Consider the following 22,743-nt stretch of genomic DNA (forward strand, 5'->3'; position numbering starts at 1 on the left):
GAGTGAACCTTGAATACATTATGCTAAGTAAAGAAAGTTATAAAAGATAACATGTAGTATGACTCAATTTATATGAAATGCCTAGAATAGGCAAACCTATGGACAGAAAATATATTAGTGGTTGTCTAGGTCTGGGAGCGATGCATGATATGTGTTAAGGAGGTGGAGTTGGGAGTGAATGCTAATGACTAAGGTTACATTTTGGGATGATAAAAATACTCTAAAATTAGATTTATGTGACAGTTTCACCACTCTGAGAGTATACTGAAAAACACCAAACTTGTATGTTAAGTGTGTCAGTTTTATATCTCAATAAAGCTGTTTAACAAAACAAATAAAAAAGAATTATAGCATAAAGTACCTTTTATAATTTGATAGTTTAATGAGGAGATAAATCTATTGAGACAGTGGCTAATGGCCAAGTAAAATGTTTGGTTACTTCAGGCTGAGTCTAATGCCTTGATGTCAACTTTGTCCAGTTAGGGGAGAGCAAGTAAGTATCCTTGCAATGTTGACAATAATTTCACAGAGCAATCCACAGTTAGAAAGCAGGAAGCGTACTTGTACTCTATTACATCAGAGAGTTCCGGGGAGTTTAACGCGGTCCCAAGTGCTGTTCAGAAAGGGAATCCAGGAGTTGAAAAACAAGCATCGGGCCAATCACTGGCTTGGGCTTAGGGAGCCAACAGAACCCTGCTAACTACCAGTAGGAGTGGAGGAGAACCCTTATCCAAGACACCCAGCTCTGGGCATGTTGTCCACACTGAGCCTAGAACACCAAAATATCTTGCTTTTCTAGAGTAACTAACAAGTTGGATAATGGTCTCAGGAAAATGTCAAACTGATCAGAACTGGAGACTAAAAGAGCATAACAGAGTAAGTTGACCTCTCAAATCCTTATTGTCTTTCTTAAAGTTATTATGCTAAATGAAATAAGTCAGGGAGAGAAAGACAAATACTGCATGAATGATATCACAAGTGCAGAATTTAAAAATACAACAAACTAGTGAATAGAACAAGAGAAGCAGACATAGATTAGAGAACACATTAGTGGTTACCAGTGGGGAGAAGGAAATGAGGGCAATAGAAGTTAGGGAATCAAAACGTGTAAACTGTTTTGTAAAAGTTACAAGGATATATTGTACAGCACAGGAAATATAGCCAGTATCTTATAACTATAAATGTAGTTTATAATCTTTAAAAAATTGTGACCCATTATACTGTACACATGACATATTGTACAACTACACTTCAATAATAAAAAAATAAATATGTTGGAAATAATAAAAGCTATTTATAATAAAAGTTTATAAGAAAAAAGTAAAATCACCTTTCCTGAGATCTGAAAAAAGTTCAGGAAAAAGGTGGAAGGTCTGGTGAGTGTGGGCCAGGTTGTTAGATCCTGGTGTTTAGGAGCTAGTGAGACTCTGACCAGTACTTTCATGTGCATTCTTTGAACGTCATCTATAATCAAGCCTTCCACAGTGAAAGATATGTGTTGTGTCCATACAGATGATGGAAACACTTGTGGCTTGGAATATCTTGCTGATTGTGAAGATCTGCAGTAGAAACCTTCTGGGTTAGGTGACCTTTGCCCATGGACTAAAATTTCAGCTCCTATTAAATGATCAGCATTATAATTTCGACATTAATGCTTTACAAACCTACATCTTTCAAGTGTTATTTTTTCTGCATTTTCAGATGGCTACCCCAAAGAAGAAATGATTTATAGATGGAGAAAAAATTCGGTTGAGGCAGCTGATCAGAAATCCTGGCGGCTTTATCAGTTTGACTTCATGGGCCTCAGAAACACCACAGAAATTGTGAAAACATCTGCAGGTAGTAGTTAACTTACAGAAGTGTAGTTCTCAAAAACAAATCCGACATTTTCCCACTGATGACTTAGGCATACCTTTCCCTTTCATGCAGATTTCTTCCTGTGTATGTTTAAAATAATTACATTCGGATCAGCATGATTCTTAAATGACATTTGAGGCAAAACAGCTGATTCAAAGCTCAAAAATATTTAGTATTTTAACTGGGATTGGGAAAAGGGTGACAAGATTATCTTATATTTTTAAATTGAGACTATGTTGACATTATGTCTATAAACCTAAGATTCTCATCCCTGACCAGATTTATATAAACCAATTTCCTAAGTGTGAGAGTTCTACAAGTTCTACAACTAGATACAGAGACATGCTTTATTAATGTCTTTTAATACATTTTTTTGTTTTGTTTTATGGCTTTTGTTTGTTTTTTGGTAATCTCCACAATAGGAATCTATGGTCCACTATTTTGCAGTTAGTTTTTTTCTGACAGGTCTTGGGGATTAGATTGGTTTCAAGTCGGCTTTTCTGCTGATCTAGTTATTTGTTAATATGAATCATTTATTGGCTTTTAAAACTCAATAATTTGTTTCATATGACTATGTTAAGTGTAAATTTAAATAATTAGTGTAACTATCTTTAAAGAACAGTCTAAATTCTTGATATAATTCTAAATAGAGAACTATAGTTGCCCCTTGATATCCATGGTGAGTCATTCCAGGTAAAGATATCAAAATCCCAGTTGCTCAAGCTTATTACATAAAATGGCATAGTATTTGCATTTAACTTACATCTTCCTGTATACTTTAAATCATCTCTAAATTACTTATAATACCTAATACAAAGTAAATGCTAAACAGTTGTAAATAGAATATGAATGCTATGTAAATTGTTGACCCTTGAACAACACAGTTTAAACTGCACATGTTCACTTATATTTGGATTTCCTTGTAGTAAGTACTATACAGTACTACACAATCCCAGTTTGTTGAATCCCCATATGCAGAACCGCAGATGCGAAGGAATCAGAGAACCATATATACTGAAGAGCACGTATATATGGAGCTTCAACTGAATGGAGGGTTGGTGCCCCTAACTCCTGTTGCTCAAGGTTCAATTGTCCTTTTCCGTGCAAGGCAAATTCAAGTTTGCTTTTTTTAACTTTCTGGAAAAAATATTTTTCAAATATTTTCGATCCACGGTTGTTTGAATCTGGGCTTGTGAAACTCATGGCTGTGCTACATTTACACAGGGAGAAAGGTTTTAAAAACTGATCGGCAGAGAAAAGAAAACTTCACAAATGTCACAATAGTAAAGGTGAGAAATAACATTTATGTTTAAATATTAAATATTGATAAGGTTAAAAGAATGGAAGATCATAATTATATAAATATACTTTGGAAACTACATAAAGGGACATGTTTGGGGGAAGTTTTTACCAAAATAGTCACTTAAATTAATAATGTAATTACATTCCTGGAGAATTTGAAATAAACTAGCAGACTTTTGGGGTGTAAGGCTGAGCAAAAGAGGGTAACCAAACTGGGTGATCTAACATTTAAATGTCAAACATTGATACTGATATTCCTTTTCCGTTGTAAGCAAGATGATGTTAAACAAAAGGAAAGGTGAAGGCAGGTTGAACACAACTTGTTTTAAAATTAACCCTAAGAGAAAGGGAAGTGGCAAATGGAGGGACTGGTGGAGTTGAGGTAGTAGCCGGAGTAATTTTTATGCTATTGAGGGTTAAGAAAAGTATGAAAAACATTCACTGGAGCAAGGAGCTTTCAGTCTCACTAGAAAAACATGATGAACATAAAAGATTAATGAGTAAACTAGGAACGGATGCAGCAACATAATAAACATTACGTTGGGCTCAATTGCCTGGAAGACAGAAGAAATTAGGAGAGTTTTTTTTAATTTTTTAACTTTTGGTTGTGTTGGGTCTTCCTTGCTGTGCATGGGCTTTCCTTAGTGGTGGAGAGTGGGGACTATTTATATCGGTGTGCAGGCTTCTCAATGTAGTGGCTTCTCTTGTTGTAGAGCAAATGGGTAAATGGGAGTTTTTTCTTAATTTCACTTTCAGATATTTCATCATTAGTGTATAGGAATACAAGAGATTTCTGTGAACTAATTTTGTATCCTGCTACTTGACCAAACTCATTAACTCAGTACTTTTCTGGTACCATCTTTCGGATTCTCTATGTATAGTATCATGTCATCTGCAAACAGTGAGAAGTTTGCCTCTTCTTTTCCGATTTGAATTGCTTTTATTCTTTTTCTTCTCCAATTGCTGTGGCGAAAACTTCCAGAGCTATATTAAATAATAGTGATGATACTGGGCAACATTGTTTTGTTCCTTAACTTAGTGGAAATGGTTTCAGTTTTTCACCACTGAGGTCGATGTTGGCTGTGGGTTTGTCATATATGGCCTTTACTTTGTTGAGGAAAGTTCCCTCTAAGCCTACTTTTTGGAGGGTTTTTTTTTTATCATAAATGGGTGTGGAATTATTTGAAAGCTTTCTCTCCAACTATAGAGATGATCATATGGTTTTTCTCTATTTTGTTAATAAATATGGTGTTTCGTATTGATTGCTTTACATATATAGAAGATTCCTTGCATTCCTGCAATAAACTCCACTTGATCATGATGTATGATCTTTTTAATGTGCTGTTGGATTCTGTTTGCTAGTATTTTGTTGAGGATTTTTGCAACTACGTTCATCAGTGGTATTGGCCTGTAGGTTTCTTTGTGACATCTTTGGTTTTTGTATCAGGGTGATGGTGGCCTCGTAGAATGAGTTTAGGTGTGTTTCTCTCTCTGCAATATTTTGGAAGAGTTTGAGAAGGATAGGTGTTAGCACTTCTCTAAATGTTTTATAGAATTCAACTGTAAAGCCAACTGGTCCTGGGATTTTGTTTGTTGGAAGGTTTTTAATCAGTTTCAATTTCAGTGCTTGTGATTGGTCTATTCATATTTTCTATTTCTGCCTTGTTAAGTCTCTGAATGTTGTGCCTTTCTAAGAATTTGTCCATTTCTTCCAGGTCGTCCTTTTCATTGGCATATAGTTGCTTGTAGTAATCGCTCATGATCCTTTGAATTTCTGCAATGTCGGTTGTTATTTCTTTTTCATTTCTAATTGTATTTACTAGCGTCCTTCCTATTTTTCTTCATGAGCATGGCTAATGGTTTATCAATTTTGTTTATCTTTTCAAAGAACCAGCTTTTAGTTTTATTGATCTTTGCTATCATTTCCTTCATTTCTTTTTCATTTATTTCTGATGAGGTCTTTATGATTTCTTTCCTTCTGCTAACTGTGGAGATTTTTTGTTCTCCTTTCTCTAATTGCTTTCGGTGCAAGGTTAGGTTGTTTATTTGAGATGTTTCCTGTTTCTTATGGTAGGATTGTATTGCTATAAACTTCCTTCTTAGAACTTATTTTGCTGCATCCGGTAAGTTCTGGGTCGTCTTGTTTTCATTGTGATTTGTTTCTATGTGCTTTTTGATTTCCTCTTAGATTTCTTCAGTTATTTCTTGGTTATTGTGTAGTGTTTTGTTTAGCTTCCATGAGTTTGTATTTTTTACAGATTTTTGCCTGTAACTTATATCTAGTCTCAGAGCATTGTGGTCAGAAAAGATACTTGATACGATTTCACTTTTCTTAAATATACCACGGCTTGATTTGTGACCCAAGATACAATCTATCCTGGAGAATGATCCATGAGTACTTGAGAAGAATGTGTATTCTGTTGTTTTTTAATGGAATGTCCTAAAATTATCAATTAAGTCCATCTTGTTTAATATATCTATTAAAGCCTCTGTTTCCTTATTTATTTTCATTTGACTGATCTGTCCTTTGGTGAAAGTGGGGTGTTAAAGTCCCCTATTATGATTTTTTACTGTCGATTTCCCCTTTTGTGGCTGTTAGTATTTACCTTATATATTGAGGTGCTCTTATGTTAGGTACATAAATATTTACAATTGTTATATATTCTTGGATCGAACCCTTGATCATTATGTAGTGTTTGTCTTAAAGTCTATTTTGTCTGACATGAGAATTTCCTCTCCAACTTCCTTTTGATTTCCATTTGCATGGAATATCTTTTTCCATCCCCTCTCTTTCATTCTTTAGTATTCCTAGGTCTGAAGTGGGTCCTTTGTTGATAGCATACATATGGGTCTTGTTTTTCTATCCATTCTGCCTTTCTGTGTCTTTTGGTTGGAACATTTAATCCATTTACATTTAAGGTAATTATCGATATGTATGTTCCTCATACCATTTTCTTAATTGTTTGGGTTTTTTATAGTAGTTCTTTCCCTCCACTTGTGTTTCCTGCCTAGAGACATTTCTTAGCAACTGTTGTAAAGCTGTTTTGGTGGTGCTGAATTCTCTTAGCTTTTGCTTGTCTATAAAGGTTTTCCTCTGGCAAATCTGAATGAGATCTTTGCTGGGTAATCTTGGTTGTAGATTTTCTCTTGTCATCACCTTAAATATGTCTTGCCAGTCTCTTCTTGTAGAGTTTCTGCTGAGAGATAAGCTGTTAATCTTAAGGGGATACCTTTGTGTGTTTTTCATTGTTTCTCCCTTGCTGCTTTTAAAGTTTTTTCTTTAATTTTTGATAGTGTGATTAATATGTGTCTTGGCATGTTTCTCCTTGGATTTATCCTGAATGGGACGTTCTGTGCTCCTGGACTTAACTATTTCCTTTCCCATATTAAGGAAGTTTTCAACTGTAATCCCTTCAAATATTTTCTAACTTTCTTTATCTTTTCTTTTTCTGTGACCCCTATAATTCGAATGCTGGTGCATTTAATGTCCCAGAAGTCTCTGAGACTGTCCTCAATTCTTTTCATTCTTTTTTCTTTATTATGATCTGTGGTATTTACACTGTTTTATCTTGAAGATGACTGATCCGTGTTTCTGCCTCAGTTATTTTGCTATTGATCCCTTCTAGAGAATTTTTAATTTCATTTATTGTGTTGTTCATCACAGTTTGCTTTTTGGTTCTTCTATTTCCTTGTTAAACGTTTCGTGTATTTTCTCCATTTTATTTACAAGATTTTCGATCATCTTTACTATCATTATTGTGAATTATTTTTCAGGTTAAGTTTGGTTCAGTGGGTTGTGTAGACTTCCTGGTGGAGGTGATAGTGACTGTGTTCTGGTGAATGAGGCAGGATCTTGTTTTTCTGGTTGGCTGGTCTGCCCTGGTGGTTTGTTTTGTGGTGTCCATGGTATTATTATGGTTATAGACAGCCTCTCTGCTAGTCGATGGTGTTGTGTTCCTGTATTGCTAGTTGTTTGGTATGGGGTGTCCAGCACTGTAGCTTTCTGGTCGTTGAGTGTAGCTGGGTCTTTGTGTTGAGGTGGAGATCTGTAGGAGATTTTCACTGTTTTTATATTACGTTGAGCTTGGAGGTCTCTTGTGGGCCAGTGTCCTGAACTTGGCTCTCCCACCTCAACGGCACATCCGTTAAGTCTTGCTGGAGTACCAAGAGCCTGTCATCCACATGGTTCAGAATAAAATTGAGAAAAAAGAAAGAAGAAAGAAAAAGGTAAAATAAAATGTTACTAGACTGAAAAATAAAAAATTATTTTATAAATGTTTTAAGTAATAAAAAAAGAAAAGAAAGAACAAACACACTAAAAATCAGGTCCACCATGATAACTAGTGCTAAAAACTATACAAAAACAAAAAACAGACAGAACTCTAGGATAAATGTTAAAAGCAAAGTTATACCGACTGAATGACACACAGAAGCCTCCACATACGTACTCGCAAAAGAGAATAAAGGAAAAAAAATATATATATATATAAAATCTTTGCTCGCAAAGTCCACCTTGTCAATTTGGGATGATACGTTGTCTATTCAGGTACTCCACAGGTACACGGTACATCAAGTTGGTTGTGGATATTTAATCCACTCTGCATGGAGGTCGCCTGAGGGCAGGCATCTGTACTTCGCTCAGATAGGACAGGGTTTAAGTAGCAGCTGATTCGGGGGCTCTGATTCACTCAACCCGGGTGGCGGGAGAGGTACAGAAAGCGGAGCAAGCCTGCAACGGCAGAGGCCAGCATGACATTGCAACAGCCTGAGGTGCGCCGTGTTCTTCAGGGGAAGTGGTCCCTGTATTACAGGACCCTGGCAGTGGTGGGCTGCACAGGCTCCTGGGACAAGAGGTGTGGAGAGTGACTTGTGCTTCCACACAAGCTTCTTGGTGGGTACAGCACCAGCCTTAGCATCTCATTCCCGTCTCTGAGGTGTGCGTTAATAGCCGTGGCTTGCGCCCATGCCTGGATCTCCTTTAAGCGGCACTCCTAATCCCCTCTCTTTGCACACCAGGAAACAGAAGCAAGAAAAAAACGATTCTTCAGCAGCTCCAGACATTTTCCCGGACTCCCTCCTGGCCAGCAGTGTTGCATTAGCTCCCTTCAGGCTGTGTTCATGCAGCCAACACAAACCTTTCCCTGGGATCTGACCGAAGCCTGAAACTCAGCTCGCACCCCCACCCATTCTGGCGAGTGTGCAGACAAGCCTCTCAGGCTGGTGAGAACTGGTCGTCACTGATCCTCTGTGTGGAAATCTGCTTTGCCCTCTGAACCCCTGATGCTGCACTCTCCTCCCTGGCTACGAGCCTTCCGCCTTCCGCTACCCACAGTCTCCGCCCGTGAAGGGGCTTCCTAGGGTGTGGAAACCTTTCCTCTTTCACAGCTCCTTCTCACTGGTGCAGGTTTCATCCCTCTTTTATCTCTATTTTTCCTTATTTCTTTTGCCCTAGCCAATTTGGGATGAGTAGCATATTGGCTTTTCGTTGGTCTTCCTGTAGGGGCCAGTGAAGCCGGAAATCACAATTCTTCTTGCCCCCGCTTCTCCAAGTAGAGCTGGAAAATAGGAACGAGGGGGTTCTCTGGAACCAGTTTCTGTGGTGTGTCCCAGAACCTCACCAAGAGCCAAGACTTCCCCTGGTGGTGCAATAGTTAAGAATCCTCCTGCCAATGCAGGAGGCACGGGTTTGAGCCCTGGTCAAGGAAGATTCCACATGCAACTAGAGAAAGCATCCGTGCAGCAATGAAGACCCAACACAGCCAAAAATAAGAAAGAAAGAAAGAATGAAAGAGGAAGAAAGAACAAAGAAAAAAAAAAGAATGAAAGAAAGAAGAAAGAAAGAAAAAAGAAGTTATTTTAAAATAATCTGGCTTCAAAATGTGTCCTTGACTGTCCCTTCCTACTTTCACACCTGACAGTGGGACGTTCAGGCAGACCTCTGAGTTAGGCAAAGGGGTATTCTGAACCCAAGATTTGGGGTACCTGTTCACCTCAGGTTAGGCCAAAGAGGATGTATTTGCTAAAATGAATTATGTGCCTACTCTGGAGTTGTCCTACTGTTTATCTTAGGAAATGACAATGGTGGTTGAAGAAATTATTCAACTCTTTGTATATTCCACTTGGGTGTGTTCGTAACAGTTAGGGTGATTTATTAGGTTTTGCTTTTCTGTCTACTGTTTTCTGTAAATTCATAAACATTTAAATATCACACATAATTCAATAAAATTTCCCAAGGAAATGATGTAACTTGACTTTCATATTACTTAGAAAACTATATTTGTGGGTTTTATTTATTGCTCCAGGTTAATCATTCGGATTCCTTTATACTGGAATTGCTAAAATATTTAAATGTTTCTTGGAAAAATGATCTCAATAATTGATGTTCTATCAGCCATCCTGAATATTGCTAAAACAGAACACCACATTCCTCAATAAATATTCTAATTTAATGAGAGGTATAATTTTATACTGGCTTAATATGGTCTCCCTATCAATATTTTTAAGTAAAAATGGGACTTTCATGGTGATCTTTTCATTAAACAATTACCAGTTGATTGCTTACCAAGTAACATTGATAAACAAGACATATATTCTATAACCCAACTAATTTATTGTTCTTAAGACAACATTGTTTTTATAGGTAATTATAGAAATAACTTTATTGCAGTTGTTAGGAACAGATAAGGAACGCTTCCTGGCAGGCTAAATGATTTCTAAGCTGCGCTTCAAAGTTGACTTGTAACTATCTGGATGCAAGTGATAGGAAAAGAAAAGCATCTTAGGCAGTAGGGAAGGGATGCAGCAGCAATTGAGGAAAGATCTTGGCAAATCAGAGGACCTGGGGAGACCAGGAGTGCAAAGAATATAGGTGCAAGGGGCATTTCATGCAGAACGGTGTAGACTGTTGGGGACGGAGTAATTCCCCATCATCCCCCCTTGAGTTCTTGTGGCTGGACTAATTGTAAAATTGACACGGGACAAGGTTTTTTTATACAGGCTTCTTTGTGATAAGGAAGTCCTACCTCTAGGTGCGGGGAGTGCCCCTTTCACATGAGAGATTTTTTTTTCTGCTTTCAGATACAGAGAGGAGAGTCAGAGTGTCCCTCTTATGTTGGCATTTCTTAAGTTACTTTAATTCAAAATAATCAATATGCTATTTAGACACATTTTGGGGTGGCTTACCCTGGGTCACAACTAGACCATAATAAAGTTTTGAAAATTTACAGTGGTAGCAAGATGCAATTCATACTAAAAAATAGAAATATAAATTTGTTACAGGAGTTTAGATTTGAAAGTTTATGTGTACATCTGTTACTGTTAAGAAAGCAAAATGAAAATGGATTTACTTGAGGGTTGATTTGTTATCCTTGATTTTAAGCATGCAACATACAGCTGAACATTAGATAATGATCTCCTGTGGAATAAATGTGCATATCTATCACTTCTAATTAATACATATCTTTTTGTGCCTTTTACAGTAAAATGCCTCATAGGACCACGGATATGATAAAAATTAAGAGCCCCAGAATTTTGACTCCCCAGTTTGATGAATGTTGTACTTGAATATATTTATCCATTATTCATTTAACAAAATGTTTTAATAATTTATTTCTTTGAATTATTTTAACACAAGAAAGTTAATTTTGACAATGTTTTATTACAGGTGATTATGTTGTCATGACTATATATTTTGAATTGAGTAGAAGAATGGGATACTTCACTATTCAAACATACATTCCTTGTATACTGACTGTGGTTTTATCCTGGGTATCATTTTGGATCAAAAAAGATGCTACACCAGCAAGAACAGCATTAGGTGAGTTTCAAAAAATCTTTGCTACCATTTTGTTTAACATAGAAGTATTCATAAAAATATTTTCAATAAAAAGCCTAGCTCAAATGTAACTGATCTAATTTGAAGGCTACTTGATTCATGCTTGTTTTTAGGTAGATAATTTAGACTGTTCTTCCTGACTGTAGAATTCCATGTGTGCCACTTAAAATTTGAGGTTAAACTTTTTATCTATATTATTTTACCTATCTATAACCTAAAAATTCTTCTCATGAATTTTTTTCTGGCAACCAAAGTCCTCTTAAGAAAACATTAAATTTCGGTGGTTTTAAGATTGTGATTGTGCAACATGTTGTATATATTTTTTTTAATGATAGGAATTTTGCCTTTCCATATTTTATTAACACAGGCAGTGTAGCATATAAAGGTTCCCCTCAAATTTCTTTCAGAAAAGAGGGAACTACTTAAATTTTAAAATATTTACAGTCTTCTATATTACATTGAACATTTTCTGTTGGCTTTTAAAAATCATTGTTTAACAACAAAGTACTTTTTGAACAAAATTAGCCTTTAGTATCCTCTGCCAATATTAGTTTTGCATGCTGAACAGAAAATACATGAAAGAATTAGTAAATCAGCTGGCAAAAGCATAACACAAATTTTGTAACTTTTCTTGAGGTTATGACCTTACAATTACATATTAGGGTGTCATAGTGAGCATGCCTTCAATAAGTGGCTAACAACTTGAGACTATGAAAGTCCTATCAAAGTGTGGCCATTGTAGGGGCTTCCCTGGTGGCACAGGTGGTTGAGAGCCCACCTGCCGATGCAGGGGACGTGGGTTCGTGCCCTGGTCCAGGAAGATCTCATATTCCGTGGAGCCACAGGGCCCGTGAGCCATGGCCGCTGGGCCTGTGTGTCCGGAGCCTGTGCTCCGCAAAGGGAGAGGCCACAACAGTGAGAGACCCGCGTACAGAAAAAAAAAAAAAAAAAAAGTGTCACCATTGTAGTATTAAGAGGATAAATATACCAGAAATACACAGTGTTTGCCATTAATAGAGTTACAGACCAGAAGAGTGGAGAAATGTCATTAACACCAGGATATTTGGTTGACACCAGAATGGTTGTGCCTACTTTAGATAAAGCTTAAATCATTCTATGACAAGATCAAAAGCACCAGCATTAAATCAATTATAAGAAAGCATTCAACATTCTTTAAAAAAAAAATAACTGTCAATGCTCTTTATGAGGTATCATCTACAATATTGTGTATACAGTAAAAAATTAATAGACATTCTAAGAATTAAGTAAATGTGACTCTTGATCAAGGAAAAAAGTCAACATCAAAATGCAACTCTGGGAAGAGAGGCGGAAGATGGCGGAAGAGTAACATGCAGAGATAACATTCCTCCCCAGAGATACAACAGAAATACATCTACATGTGGAACTGCTCATATAGAACACCCACTGAACGCTGGCAGAAGACCTCAGACCTCCCAAAAGGCAAGAAAGTCCCCACGTACCTGGGTAGGGCAAAAGAAAAAAGAATAAACAGAGCCAAAAGAATAAGGACGGGACCTGCACCAGTGGGAGGGAGCGTTGAAGGAGGAAAGGTTTCCACACACTAGAAGCCCCTTTGCGGGTGGAGACTGCAGGTGGCAGCGGGGGATAGCTTCGGAGCCGCAGAGGAGAGCACAGCCCGAGAGGCTTTTCTGCTCAACCGCCAGGGCTGGCGGGGCTGGGAACTGAGGCTCGGGCTTCAGTCGGAGGGCAGGGAGAGGACTGGTGGCGTGAACACAGCATGAGGAGGTTACTGCACTACGGCTAGCCGGGAGGGAGTCCGGGGAAAAGTCTGGACCTGCCGAAGAGGCAGGAGACAAAATCCAGCCTCATCCACCGGAACACAGGCACCACTCCCCTCCACCAGTAAGCCTACACAATCCACTGGACCAACTTTAGCTACTGGGGACAGACATCAAAAAGAATGGGAACTATGAACCTGCCTCCAGCAAAACGGAGACCCCAAACACAGTGAGATAAGCAAAATGAGAAGACAGAAAAATACACAGCAGATGAAGGAGAAAGATAAAATCCCACTACACCTAACAAATGAAGAGGAAATAGGCAGTCTACCTGAAAAGGAATTTATAATAATGATAGTAAAGATGATCAAAAATCTTGGAAATAGGATAGAAAAAAAATGCAAGAATCATTTAACAAGGACCTAGAAGAACTAAAGAGAAAGCAAGCAACGATGAAGAACACAATAAGTGAAATTAAAAATACTCTAGAAGGGATCAATAGCAGAAAAACTGTGGCAGAAGAACGGAAAAGTGACCTGGACGATAACGTAGTGGAAATAACTACTGCAGAGCAGAATAAAGTGAAAGAAAAGAACTGAGAACAGTCTCAGAGACCTCTGGGACAACATTAAACAAACCGATATTCAAATTGTAGGTGTTCCAGAAGAAGAAGAGAAAAAGAAAGGAACTGAGAAAATATTTGAAGAGATTATAGTTGAAAACTTCCCTAATATGGGAAAGGAAATAGTTAATCAGGTCCAGGAAGCACAGAGTCCCATACAGGATAAATCCAAGGAGAAACACGCCAAAACACATAGTAATCAAACTGTCAAAATTAAATACAAAGAAAACATATTAAAAGCAGCAAGGGAAAAATAACACACAAGGGAATCCCCATAAGGTTAAGAGCTGACCTTTCAGCAGAAACTCTGCAAGCCAGAAGGGACTGGCAGGACATATTTAAAGTGATGAAGGAGAAAATCCTACAACCAAGATTACCCAGCAAGGGTATCATTCAGATTTGATGGAGAAATTAAAACATTTACACACAAGCAAAAACTGAGTTCAAAACCACCAAACAAGCTTTACAACAAATGCTAAAGAATCTTCTCTAGGCAAGAAACACAAGGCAAGGAAAAGACCTACAATAACAAACACAAAACAATTAAGAAATAAGAATAGGAACATACATATCGATAATACATATCGATAATGACCTTATTTATATGGTTTAAATGCTCCCACCAAAAGACACAGAGTGGCTGAATGGATACAAAAAGAAACCCATGTATATGCTGTCTACAAGATACCCATAACAGACCTAGAGACATGCTAGTGGAAACCAAAAGAAAGCTGGAGTAACAATTCTCATATCAGACAAAATAGACTTTATAATAAAGACTATTACAAGAGACGAAGACGGACACTACATAATGATCAAGGGATCTATCCAAGAAGAAGATATTACAATTGTAAATATTTATGTATCCAAATTAGGAGCACCTAAACACATAAGGCAAATACTAACAGTCATAAAAGGGGAAATCAACAGTAACACATTCATAGTAGGGGACTTACACCCTACTTTCACCAAAGGACCGATCATCCAAAATGAAAATAAATAAGGAAACACAAGCTTTAAATGATACATTAAACAAGATGGATTTGATATTTATAGGACATTCGATGAAACACAACAGAATATACATTTTTCTGAATTGCTCATGGAACATTCTCCAGGATAGATCATATCTTGGGTCACAAATCAAGCCTTGGTAAATTTAAGAAAATTGAAGTGGTATCAATTATCTTTTCTGACCACAACGCCATGAGACTAGCTATCAATTACAGGAAAAGATCTGTAAAAAATACAAACACATGGAGGCTAAATAATACACTACTTAATAACGAGGTGATCACTGAAGAAATCTAAGAGGAAATAAAAAAATACCTAGAAACAAATGAAAATGGAGACAAAATGAACCATAACCTATGGGATGCAGCAAAAGCAGTTGTAATTGGGAAATTTATAGCAATAGAATCCTAATTTAAGAAACAGGAAACATCTCGAATAAACAACCTAATTTTTTTTTTCATTTAGGCAAGGCTTTCTTGTATTTTTTTTAACATGTTTATTGGGCTATAATTGCTTAACAATGGTGTGTTAGTTTCTGCTTTATAACAAAGTGAGTCAGTTATACATATACGTATGTAGCCATATCTCTTCCCTTTTGCGTCTCCCTCCCTCCCACCCTCCCTATCCCACCCCTCCAAGCTGTCACCAAGCACTGAGCTGATCTCCCTGTGCTATTTGGCTGCTTCCCACTAGCTCTCTATCTTACGTTTGGTAGTGTATATACGTCTATGCCTCTCTCGCGCTTTGTTACATCTCACCCTTCCCCCTCCCCATATCCTCAAGGCCGTTCTCAAGTAGGTCTGTGTCTTTATTCCTGTCTTACCCCTATGTTCTTCACATTTTTTCCCTTAAATTCCATATATATGTGTTAGCATACGGTACTTGTCTTTCTCTTTCTGACTTACTTCACTCTGTATGACAGACTCTAGGTCTAGCCACCTCATTACAAATAGCTCAATTTCGTTTCTTTTTATAGCTGAGTAATATTCCATTGCATTCCATTGTGTGGCACATCTTTATCCATCGACAATGGGCACTTAGGTTGTTTCCATCTCCTGGCTATTGTAAATAGAGCTGCAGCGAACATTTTGGTACATGATCTTTTTGAATTATGGTTTTCTCAGGGTATATGCCCAGTAGTGGGATTCCTGGGTCATATGGCAGTTCTATTTGTAGTTTTTTAAGGAACCTCCATACTGTTCTCCATAGTGCCTGTACCAATTTACATTCCCACCAACAGTGCAAGAGTGTCCCCTTTTCTCCACACCCTCTCCAGCAGTTATTGTTTCTAGATTTTTTGATGATGGCCATTCTGACTGGTGTGAGATGATATCTCATTTTAGTTTTGATTTGCATTTCTCTAATGATTAATGATGTTGAGCATTCTTTCATGTGTTTGTAGGCAACCTGTATATCTTCTTTGGAGAAATGTCTATTTAGGTCTTCTGCCCATTTTTGGATTGGGTTGTTTGGTTTTTTTTTTTTTTTGTTATTGAGCTGCATGAGCTGCTTGTAAATATTGGAAATTAATCCTTTGTCAGTTGCTTCATTGACAAATATTTTCTCCCATTCTGAGGGATGTCTTTTGGTCTTGTTTATGGTTTCCTTTGCTGTGCAAAAGCTTTGAAGTTTCATTAGATCCCATTTATTTTGTTTTTATTTCCATTTCTCTAGGAGATGGGTCAAAAAGGATCTTGCTGTGACTTAGTGAGTCTTCTGTGTATGTTTTCCTCTAAGAGTTTGAAAGTTTCTGGCCGTACATTTAGGTCTTTAATCCATTTTGAGCTTATTTTTCTGCATGCTGTTAGGGAGTGATCTAATCTCATACTTCTACATGTACCTGTCCAGTTTTCCCAGCACCACTTATTGAAGAGGTTAAACAACCTAATCTTGCACCTAAAGCAATTAGAAAAAGAAGAACAAAAGAACCCCAAAGTTAGCAGAAGGAAAGAAATCATAAAGATCAGATGAGAAATACATGAAAAAGAAATGAAGAAAACGATAGCAAAGATCAATAAAACTAAAACCTGGTTATTTGCGAAGATAAAACTGATAAACCATTAGCCAAACTCATCAAGCAAAAAAGGGAAATGACTCAAATCAATAGAATTATAAACGAAAATGGAGAAGTAAAAACTGACACTGCAGAAATACAAAAGATGAAAGATTACTACAAACAACTCTACGCCAATAAAATAGACAACCTGGAAGAAATGAACAAATTCTTAGAGTTGCACAACCTGCAAACGCTGAATCAGGAAGAAATAGAAAATATTAACAGAACAACCACAGGCACTGACATTGAAACTTTGATTAAAAATCTTCCAACAAACAAAAGTCCAGGACCAGATGGCTTCACAGGCACTTTGAAACATTTAGAGAGGAGCTGACACCTATCCTTGTCAAACTCTTCCAAAATATAGCAGAGGGTGGAACACTCCCAGACTCATTCTACGAAGCCACCATCACCCTGATACCAAAAGCAGACAAGGACGTCACAAAGAAAGAAAACTGCAGGCCAAACGTAAAATACACTCCCAAACGTACACTACGAAACATAAAATAGCTAGTGGGAAGCAGCCGCATAGCACAGGGAGATTAGCTCTGTGCTTTGTGATTACCTAGAGTGGTAGGATAAAGAGGGTGGGAGGGAGCGAGACGCAAGAGGGAAGATATATGGGAACATATGTATAAGTGGTTCACTTTGTTATAAAGCAGAAACTAACACACCATTGTAAAGCAATTACACTCCAATAAAGATGTAAAAAAAATGCAACTCTGATGTTGAATCAACAGATAGGACATTTGATCAAACACAACAGAATATACATTTTTCTGAATTGCTCATGGAACATTCTCCAAGATAGATCATATCTTGGGTCACAAATCAAGCCTTGGTAAATTTAAGAAAATTGAAATTGTATCAAGTATCTTTTCTGACCACAACGCTATGAGATTAAATATCAATTACAGGAAACTATCTGTAAAAGCATGTATGATTACAAATATTCAAGGATTTAAAATAAAATAATGAATTACCAGATGACCAGATGGATAATAGCTGATGTAGTATATTAAAAAAGAAATTCTAGAGTTAAATGTATAATAGTCGAATTGAAAAAAAATCACTAGATGAGCTTAAGAGCAGATTGAAAAATGGCAGGGGAAAAATGTCATGTATAATTGAAAACCATCATATAAAATTTAACTAATCAGAAGAAAAGAGGGAACCAATATATTTAAAATGAACAGAGCCTCAGTGATCTTTGAGACAGTATGAAGATGTATAACATAACTGCACCTGGTGTTCCAAAACATGAGAAAAAAGTTTTGAAGAAGTTAGGTAAAAATACCCAATTTTACTGAAAAATACCTACTTATAAATTCTGTAGAGATGACATGGTCAACACTTTTTTAAAAAATTAAATTGGACATATATTTATTGTGAAATCTTCTTTCATAAAAATACCTGTCAACAGTGTAGACTTTTCAAATTTACAAATCATTTTTACAAAAAGTTTCACAACTTGCTCACCTACAACATGGAGAGCCTGGCATCCTATTTTCACTGAATTGATTAAAGAAACTCATTTTAAACAAGGTAACTTTATATGACCAAATGTTGAAAAGCCAAGAGCAAGGCTGAAGCCGTTGACTTCTTGTTCATTATCTTGTACACCTACTCAAGCTGTTTATGCTGTGCTGTTTGATTTATTCTACAACTGGCCTTTGCTGATTGCCAGGCCAGATATGCACTAAACTGTAGCTGGGATGCAAACTGCAAACCTGGTATCTGATGTGTGTGCATCTGTCACGTATACCTGATCCCTGATTAGTACTTCTGGGCAGGTATTTTATAGTACTCCCTTTAAATCACAGAGGTGGAGTGTTAAAATGTCTATTCTTGTGAGTCTGTTGTCTATGTCACTAGCCTGCCTGTCTGACAGTTCTTGCATGTTCTAATTTCCTGCAGGCTCATCATTTCACATGATAATCATCCAGTTATTTCTCTCTTCATTTTAGTAAACTCCATTTCCTTTTCTTGTTCTTCTTTCATCACATGTATGACCCTTTCCTAATTTTTTCCACAGTCTTTGATTAAATCTTTAGTGTTAGCCGACATATATGAAATAGATTGAATCGAGTGTGATTAGTTAACTAATTAATCAAAGAATCAATACACTTATGCAAAGCACTTATTGAAAAGCCTAGAATGCTAAGCACAATATTAGGTAATAGGCAAGCAAGATGAGCAAGATACAGTTTTTCTCTTAATGATCACACAGTCAGTTCAGGGAGACACACTGCAAAGACATATGCAATTCTCTGTGAGAAGCAGAAGAGTAAGGTACATAGAAGGTACAGGAATAGTGAAACTACATATTATCAGATCTGCCTGGGGTACTACGAAGCCGTTTGCCTCAGAAAGAGTGCTGAGTCTTCAAGAAAAAGAGTTTACAAGTTGCATAGAGAAGAAGACAAAAAGTGGTTTATCTGGGCAGAAAAAAGTGTGAGATGACGAACTGACGGAAAGTACAGGGGACTGAAAACTGTATTTTCATTAAAAATATATTTAAGAGGCAAAATGTCAAACAGTACGAGAATAACTGAATAAACTGGAAGATATTAACTTAATTCAGGTATTTTAATGTTAATGTGAAGACTATAATAAAACATTTTATGGAACTGTTGCTTACAAAATTAAACAATTACAATTAAATGTATTCTATTTATGCAATGTCAAGAAGCAGTCACATAAAAATAAAACACTGTGTCGCAATGGAGGGATTCTGTGTGACCCCTTTCACAACTTGGTATGTGTTCCCTGTGCAGGCATAACCACAGTGCTGACCATGACCACACTCAGCACCATAGCCAGGAAATCCTTGCCTCGTGTTTCCTATGTGACAGCCATGGACCTCTTCGTGACCGTTTGCTTCTTATTTGTCTTTGCTGCTTTGATGGAGTATGCTACCCTCAACTACTATTCAAGTTGTAGAAAACCAGCTAGCACTAAGAAAAAGACATCGGTGAGTTCCAGTAGCAAAGATTTTCTGGGAGGATAGGTAAATGATTCTTATTCATAGGATCTTATATAATGATATAAATAGTTGAAGAAGTCTTTAAAAATACAACACAGGTATTCCAAAGATATGAATGTGACATTCAAGCACTCTTCAGCTTCACCTACCAGTGGCGTGGACTGATGTGATCATACTTTAAATATTACTCTTTACCAGTGTTTTGTGATGCAGATTTCCATAGTAGTTTTCTAAATACTTTTTCTGATTTCCTTGTAGTTACTATATCCAGATTCCTCAAGATGGATTCATGAACACTTAAGTCTACAAGCCCCCTCCGTACGTATAGCACTGCAAGTGCAAATATTTCTGAGAACTCTGGATAAACTACAATAGAAAGATATTATTGTTTACATATGCACTTATTGGAGGCCAATGAATAATGCATGTACTCCCTTCAAAAATGTACTTAATTCTTTAAAATATGTCCAATTAAGAAAATTTGGAAAATAAAGGGAAAAAAAGCACTCCTTCTACCCACCCCCCCCCCCCGGGTAAAAGTGTATACCATATATATTCCTGTAACTCAAAAATAATTATAAATACATTTCTGGGTCAAAATATTAATTTATAGGATCATCTTAATAATTGTATCATATGTTCATGATTGATGCACAATCTTGGCTGGACAAAGGGCTAATCCACACTTTTTCACTTGTAAACATATTTTTATCATTACAGTTCTGTACATACTTGTAACTATTAGTCTAAATTCTTAGACGCAGAATTGGCTACGCCAAAGATTGCACAAGTTTTGCCAAAATGCATTCCACCAGTACATGTATCAACTCATTTATCCTCACAACACCCATTCTACTGAAAGGACGCCGAGATGTTGAAAACATAAGGCCTCTTAAATATTGAGTAAGGTTTCACAATTTAAAGAAAAATTGTTATATTTAATTATTAATGTGCTTGAATATTGATTGTATGGATTAATGTAAGAATTTATTGAAAAATTGAAAAATATGTCTTTAAATCATTGATGTGCGCTACCGCTTTTATCATATAACAATTTTTACGTATAACTATTTCTATTCCTTTATACCTGTGAACTCAGAAATTGACAATAATTTATGCCCAAGCATACACCACAATTGGTTTTCTAACTGCTGATCAGCACCGTATGTTCAGTGCATTTCAGACAATTTTCTTCAGCATTTCTTCAAGTGTGTATCATTGTAGTTCTGACAGAAGGTAAGGCCATTTTTACACAGTGAACATATAGTTCTGGCCATCAAATGCTGCCAAATAACAACGCATTGAAAAGTAAGGTGAACGGGTGGGAGCGGGGGATGCTGAATAACAGAGAAATATCAAAACGAATAGCCTGAGGCCGGAGAGCACATTATATCTTCCTCCACTCTCAGTCTTCACACTGCCAGAGTGCTCGGAGTGGAGAAAGAAATATTGACATCAGTGGTGTAGAAATGATACTGTCAAAAGAAAGAATAACTAGAAGCTAGAAGAATTTATTTTTCTTAAGCAGGAAAGTGTAATGACCCTGAAGAAAGTCATAGAAAAACAATTCACAGACAGAAAAAGTTCCAGGCTATGTGCAAAGACGCAGTCAGAGAAAACTTCAACAGAAGTTCAGAAGAAAGAGGAAGGGGGAGTTAGCTGACAATATCTTCAATTCTATTCTGAAAGATCCACATGTTAGTTTAGTTGACGGGCCACTACCTCCGAAAAGGAAAAGCAGAGATGAGCAACCTCTCTGCGATGAGGGTCAGCAGCAGGCTCCTCTGATGACCACACATTGCTTTGGGGAAAGTTGTCCAAATAACTGTGCCACGATTTCCCAGCCCATAGTATGCAAGGCTAGTCCACTCTGGGTGTGCAGTAGTACCTGCTGCCAGGAAACAGCGTTCTGAGAAAGTCACATTGCTGCAATATACAAACAGGCGAAACAGGAGTGAGTCGGGAAGGAACCTAGCTGGACTGAAGATGACCTTGGAGACTCCTTAATTAAAATATCTATTTTATTTTCCTCTAAGAATTTTATAGTGTCAAGCTTTATATTTAAATCTATAATCGATTTTGAGTTTATTTTTGTGTATGGTGTTAAGAAGTGTTCTAATTTCATACTTTTACTTGTAGCTGTCTAGTTTTCTCAGCACCACCTATTGAAGAGGCTGTCTTTTCTCCATTGTATATTCTTGCCTCCATTATCAAAGATAAGGTGACCTCGTGGGCGTCAGTTCATCTTTGAACTTTCTATCCTGTTCCAATTTATCTAGTTTTGTTTTTGTGCCAGTAACATACTGTCTTAATTAGTGTAGCTTTGTAGTATGTCTGAAGTCAGGGACGCTGATTCCTCCAGCTCCTTTTGTTTCCTTTTGTTTGATTGCTTTGGCTATTCGTAGTCTTTTGTGTTGCGATACAAATTGTGAATTTTAAAATACTAGTTCTGTGAAAAATGCCATGGATAGTTTGATAGGGATTGCATTGAAACTGTAGATTGCTTTGGGTAGTACATTTTCACATTGTTCATTCTTCCAACATAAGAACATGATATATATCTCTCCATCTGTTTGTATCGTCTTTAATTTCTTTCAACTGTGTCATAGATTTCGGCATACAGATCTTTTGTCTCCTTAGGAAAGTTTATTCCTAGAAATTTTATTCTTTTTGTTGCAGTGGTAAATGGGAATGTTTCCTCAATTTCTCTTTCAGATTTTTCGTCGTTAGTGTGTAGGAATTCAAGCGATTTTTCTGCATTACTTATATCGTGCTATTTTACCAAATTCAATGATTAGCTCTAGCAGTTTTCTGGTAGCATCTTTAGGGTACTCCAGGTGTTGTATCATGTCTTCTGCAAACAGTGACAGTTTTACCGCTTGTTTTCGATTGCGATTCCGTTTACTTCTTTTTCTCCAATTGCCGTGGCTAAAACTTCCAAAATGCCGTTGAATAATAACAGTAGGAGTAGGCAAATTTTTTCCCGATGTTAGTGGAAATGCTTTTAGTTTTTCACCATTGAGGATGATGTGGGTTTGTCTGTGGGTTTGTCATATATGGACTTTATTATGTTGAGGTAGGTTCCTTCTACGTCTACTTTCTGGAGAGTCTTTTCATAAATGGGTTTTGAATTATGTCAAAAGCTTTGAAAACTCTATTACAGAAATCACAGAAATATCCTTTCTGACCAACCACCTAGAGAAATGGAAATAAAAACCCAAGTAAACAAGTGGAACCTAATGAAGCTTAAAAGCTTTTGCCTAGCAAATTATATATATATGAAAAAAACCCTCAAATGAAGCAACTGATAAA

At 36.9% G+C, this 22,743-nt stretch overlaps 1 protein-coding gene across 1 annotated transcript in view; it reads left to right on the top strand.

Moving 5' to 3' along the window:
* The window catches only part of GABRG3 (gamma-aminobutyric acid type A receptor subunit gamma3), a 630,845-nt gene that overhangs the window by 599,296 nt on the left and 8,806 nt on the right, over positions 1-22,743 (top strand). Inside the window, exons 6-9 of the mRNA XM_067755811.1 lie at positions 1,702-1,839; positions 10,823-10,975; positions 19,223-19,419; positions 19,690-19,749. Coding sequence (XP_067611912.1) covers positions 1,702-1,839; positions 10,823-10,975; positions 19,223-19,419; positions 19,690-19,749 — 548 coding nt within the window. The remainder of the gene's footprint in view (positions 1-1,701; positions 1,840-10,822; positions 10,976-19,222; positions 19,420-19,689; positions 19,750-22,743) is intronic.

Source organism: Pseudorca crassidens, chromosome 1, assembly GCF_039906515.1.
Source record: "Pseudorca crassidens isolate mPseCra1 chromosome 1, mPseCra1.hap1, whole genome shotgun sequence".
In the NCBI taxonomy this organism is placed as follows: domain Eukaryota; kingdom Metazoa; phylum Chordata; class Mammalia; order Artiodactyla; family Delphinidae; genus Pseudorca; species Pseudorca crassidens.